The sequence below is a fragment of the Gavialis gangeticus genome, unplaced genomic scaffold (genome assembly GCF_001723915.1).
Source record: "Gavialis gangeticus isolate Ggan-Ray unplaced genomic scaffold, GavGan_comp1, whole genome shotgun sequence".
Taxonomy (NCBI): domain Eukaryota; kingdom Metazoa; phylum Chordata; order Crocodylia; family Gavialidae; genus Gavialis; species Gavialis gangeticus.
Window position 1 is genome coordinate 7,464,202 of NW_017729030.1, and position 5,188 is coordinate 7,469,389.

General features: G+C 44.5%; 1 protein-coding gene across 4 annotated transcripts in view; it reads right to left on the minus strand.

Moving 5' to 3' along the window:
• Positions 1 to 1,583: 1,583 nt before the first annotated feature.
• Positions 1,584 to 5,188, minus strand: part of ACSL1 (acyl-CoA synthetase long-chain family member 1) — an 87,153-nt gene continuing 83,548 nt past the window's right edge. For all 4 annotated transcript variants that reach the window (XM_019521911.1, XM_019521908.1, XM_019521909.1 and 1 more), the window contains 2 exons: positions 3,682 to 3,753; positions 1,584 to 3,210 (listed from right to left, as the gene is read on the minus strand). In XM_019521911.1, the coding sequence (XP_019377456.1) occupies positions 3,070 to 3,210; positions 3,682 to 3,753 (213 nt within the window). In that variant the 3' untranslated portion in view covers positions 1,584 to 3,069. The remainder of the gene's footprint in view (positions 3,211 to 3,681; positions 3,754 to 5,188) is intronic.

Here is a 5,188-nt window from a genome sequence, read left to right on the forward strand (position 1 = left end):
CGGAGCAGCCGCCTCCCCATCCCTCCTGCCCCAGGGGGTGCCGCGGCCGCCTCCCCAACGGCAGTTTGGGTCGGGGGGGAGGTGCCGACCTCGCCCCTCGCGGTCTCTTCCGCGCTGCCCTGTGCCAGGGGCGGCGTCCCTACAGTAGTGTCCCGTCCGTCCCCCAATCTTCGCTGCTGTCCGGTAACCGGCCCAGCCGCTGTCCGCGCCACGGATCTCACCCCTGCGTCCTCCCCCTCGGGCAGCTCGGCCCAGTGCGCGGTCAAGCTGCAGCCCCTCGGAACAGCTGAGCTTCACCAGAACCGTCCTCTTCCGCCCCCAGGATCCGGGTCTCGTGTCCCCGCCGCCTAACGGAGAGTTACCCTTTCTGGGTAAAAGAGGTGGCGTGGGGGAAGGACACAAGGACCAAACAACTGTACTAACCTTACCAGCAACTATCTACTAGACAGGAGTGATGCGGCTTTTCCAAAAGCCTCCCCTTGCCCCTGCTGAAGAGGACAAAGCTGCTCTAGCATAGCCCTGTCCAGCCCCTTATAATCTGCAGAAAGTAGTGACTGGGCTTTACTGTGCTGCCCCAACTTCTCACAGGAGAAGTAGAAACTTTGCTCTGCCCCGTGGGACCCAGACTGTAGTCAAGAGGTAGCTTCAAGTCAAGACAAAGGACTGCCCCCCTTTTCAAAGAGGCAACAGAAGCTGCAAGTAGATGTTAGCAAGCAAGCTCTAGATCTGTGGTTCCCAACCTCTGACAGATTGTGTACCATCAGCAAATTTGTCATATAAAGTAATTCTAATAAATCTGTTAATGCATACCACTGGCAGGTTGCTTGTGTACTGCAGACTAGGAACCTGTACTCTAGATCAGTGGTAATTAACCTTTGTACCAGGTCCCATTTCTAAACATGGCCAGTTCCAACCTAGTGCCCCTCACTCGAGCCCCAGCTTCCTTGTGTGTGGGGCAGAGGGGAAGTGGGGGCCCCAAGCAGCCCCTTGTAGGCTAGAACTCTGCCAGCCTGCAAGGGAAAAGCCAGTTTTCCACCTTTTTCTGCTTTAAAAGGAAAATCCATTTTTAAAGTTTGTTTTCAACACTTCCATATGTTCTTGTGACCTACAGCTTGAGAAACGCTGCTCTAAATGTCTAAACTACCAAGTGAGGTGAAAGAGCATGAATCCCAAAGTCAAGGGATTTACAAAAAAAGATCCATGTGTACCACCAATGCACTTTTGACCATAAAGCTAGAGGAACAAGTTGTATACTCTGAAAGCAAAAGCATTCTTGAACAGTTATTTATGCACTGAACTGAACATTCCCTTTACTATTATATACAATTAAGAAAACTAGCCTAAAATCTGTAGGAAGCAGGCTAGAATTGAAAGTCATCCAATTTTCCATATAACAAATGCAAAATTTTACTAGTTAACTTCTTACTAATTAGCCTACATGGATAGAAATATTGGAGCAGTGACTTTTCATTATTTTACCAGGGAAATTGGCTTTGTTGAATGAATTAATCTTCATTCAATGCTGTTACTGTATCACCTAGTAAAACTGTACTCATAAATAAGTGTTTCACTCACACAAAAAATGCAGAATTTTTTTTATTATTTTCATTTTCACTTCCTTCATTGGTTTTGAAAATTTGTTTTGGTTTATAAAACATAGAAATAGCCAAGACTAAGCAAACATTTGAACTCCAAATGTAACAAATTACTACTCTAAGAGTTGACATGGATTTGTGTACCCTAAATGCGCACACATGAAATTATGCTACTGAATAGTGCATTACAATCACACAGAAATCTTAGTGCAAACCCTGTTGTGCTTGTATTTTACATATATCCATGTGTCCAAGAAACAGCAATGAATACCAATGGAAAACCAACTTTGTTAAGATGTAGTAAAGATTTATGCTGCAATAAGGCATATTTCTGCCAGGTTTTCCAAAATGAAGGAGGGACTGGATATTTTGTAATATATCTGGGAATTCAGCTCCCCCCTGCCTACCCCTTGAACAAATATCTATCCTATGCTAATGGATAGCTCTGCTGGGGGCTTGTTTGATAACTCGAAATTGCTACAATCATCAGGCTAGAAACAAGTTTCTTGCTTTCTGCTCCCATCCATCTCCATGAAGGTACTCTATTGCTTACGCATTAAGCATAGAGAGCTGAGAGACCATGGTAGAAGCTATTCTGTAGGTACAAGATCTGGCACATTACAAAAAAAAAAATTGAAGCAAATTTAATTAAACAGATGTTCATTGTAGGGAGACAAGCAACTCGTACAGGTGTACATTTACCTGACTGTTAGCATAAGCCAGCCTCCTGAATGTTTTCCCATCTTTAAAACTCCAGTTTCATTCCAGAGTTAGGATCTGTTTACGCAGCTATGAAGCTGACCTTCGTCTGGAGCTTATGTTGATTGGTAGCTGCACACATGTTCTTTAGTGTTCAAGAATTAGATTCAGACTAAAAATCTGAGACCTAATGTTGCATCATTCTCCTTTAATTGGTATTCAGCTTCTAGCTTACACAAGTAACTTCAAAAGTTCTTTGCTGGGGATGCTCGCGTAACTTCTGTTTGCTCAAATTAACGATAGGGCTAATACAAGAAGTGCTTCAGCTACAAAACTTTGATGGATCAGCTAATGTTTCCCCTGATGTAAAGATACCAAGAGGCCTCTCCAGATCTGCTAAATCCTTTGGAGTTGACTGTTGCAAAGCACACTGCAGACACTGAACATGCTGGCAATAAGAAAACCCTAACTCCATGGTTAAGAAGAGTCCCATTTTTTGGCTGAGGAAGTCTTAAAATAACTTACACAGTTACGTTTACAGTTTAAGGCTTTTTTTTTTTGGAAATTGTAGGTCACCATAAAATGGTATGCAACACAACTGGACAGTAAGGCAGTGTTCCATTTTCTTCAATGCTCCTATGGCAGGTACCCATTTATGTACTAGTTAGTTAATGATTGCACAGTTTCCTTCCCTATGTTTGCTGTGGTCAAATTACGGATACGAAGGCCAACAGTAGACGCTGGACATGTGCCATTCTCCTCAAGCCATTCTTAGTTACATTCTAACGTTAGCATAGAGTTCGTCTATCTGCGTCTTGAAGTATTTTCGTAGTTCTGGTCTCTTTGCCTTCAATGTTGGTGTCAACAAGCCATTTTCAATGGAAAACATTTCAGGGTGCAGGGCAATTGTTTTGACCTAAAAACAAAAAAACCCCAAACAAACAAACTAATATGTATTAGCTAATAATTCACATGAATTTTGGCTGCATTCCCTAGAAAGCAAAGCTCAAAGTAGGGGTGGGCAATGTTTTTGGGCAGAGTGCCAAACCCCCCCCAAAAATCTCAACTTGTAAGATGTTTGTGCACCAAGGGCAAGTGACACGGGAGCCATGAGGGGCCCAATCCTTACTGTGGCTGTGCAGCCCCAGCCCCTCCCCCACTGTCCACCCCAAGGCATATGCACCTCCTGCTGCTAACAAGTTGGGCCAGGTCTGCACACAGACCCTAGGCTGGCTGTGGCATGCTGAGCAAAGCAGCTTCACATCTCATGCTTTTATGAGCATGATAACGTTAAGTAGAAGTGGTTTCTTCAGAGTCCAGTTACGTATCAGTTCAGATAACTGGGTAATAAGCTAAATTCCATTTAAGTTAAGCTTCAGTTTCTCACCTGCTCAAATGACTTCAAACCAGATTCTTTCCCAACTTTCAACATGTCTTCCAGAATGTGTTTCCTGAGGTCCTATAGGCACAGGAAAATAGAAAAGAAAAGAAACTCTACTGCATGAGTGCGAAAACTGAAGCAACTGAGGAATGAACTTTACAGCAGAGATATTTATACACCAATATTTATGGCAGCCCTTGAAGTTAGTTTACACTTCATCCCCAATGTATATTGAAGACATCTTCACTGTATGAACACAAGGGAATCTAGAGAAGTTTCACTAGGACTTTAAACAGCTTCCACCCCTCCAGACCAACTTTGGAATACTCTACCTAGCAAATTAATTTCCTGGACACCATGGTGAAGGGTTGAAATAGTCACATTGCCATCATGTATTGGAAACCCCTGACCACTACAGCTCTTTCATGCCACCAACTTCCATCCCAAGCACATCACTAGATCTGCTGTTAAAAGGTTGTCAGCTACTTCTGTAAAACCAAGTCATGAGTTGGGTGGCTTAAGAAACAGGGGGCTTTGCCTGCACCCACATCAGTGGTGTGCTTCCCCCAGCTGGTGGGAGAAGGAAATGGAGAATGAAAGACAGTGAACAATCAGCAATGACAGCTGAAAGCTGCAGCCTCACTCCTACCACTTCCTTGCCACTCCCTACCAGATCACAGACTCAGCTACTGCACAGCTCCCAGCCAGGTGGCAACTGCCTGCATTGCAGCTAGGGAACAAGCAGTTGGGGAAGGCAGCAGCACAGACTGACAGCTTCCAGCTCCCTAGCCCTAGCACAACTCCCCAGCACAGACAAGGCACTAGCACAGCCCTCTAATTCTGTGGGCCAGATCCAGTGGCTCTAGCCCACAAGCTTTATGTTGCTGACCACAGCTACAGCCAAGCTCTGTGTTGCAACCACATCTGCTCCTGTCTCAACTAGGAAGCACACCCAAGTAATCAAGAGCAGGGATACATATATTTACAATATAATCCCAAAACTGTAGCCACTCAAAATCAAAGCCAGACTCAGACCTCTCTCCAACCTACTACAAGGACAGAGTCCCTCTACTCATCCCCATCAGCCCTCAGCTTGAGCACTCCCCCCACCTAGAAAAGGAGACAGCCTCTTCTCCCTCACTGATTCAGACCATATCATCAATGGACCAAATACAATAGATAAAACACCTGAAGTTCATTTACTTGCACCTAGTCCAGTATCACATATGCCACCACCTGCTTACAGTACCCCTCTGTTGCATACACTGGACAGACTGGGCAATCCCTACGTGTAAGAATGAACAAACACCCATCTGAAAGCAGTTCCAGAAAGACTCAAACTTGTGGCAGAAAAAACTTTAATCTCCCTGGACATTTTATTCCTGATCTCAGGGTGGCTGTTCTTATACAACAAATAACTTTATAAAAACAACATCATCCAGTGAAGTAACCTCAGGCTCACAAAAGCTAAATTTGAGCTACAGGGTCTACAAGGTGCAAATCTTCCCCCCCC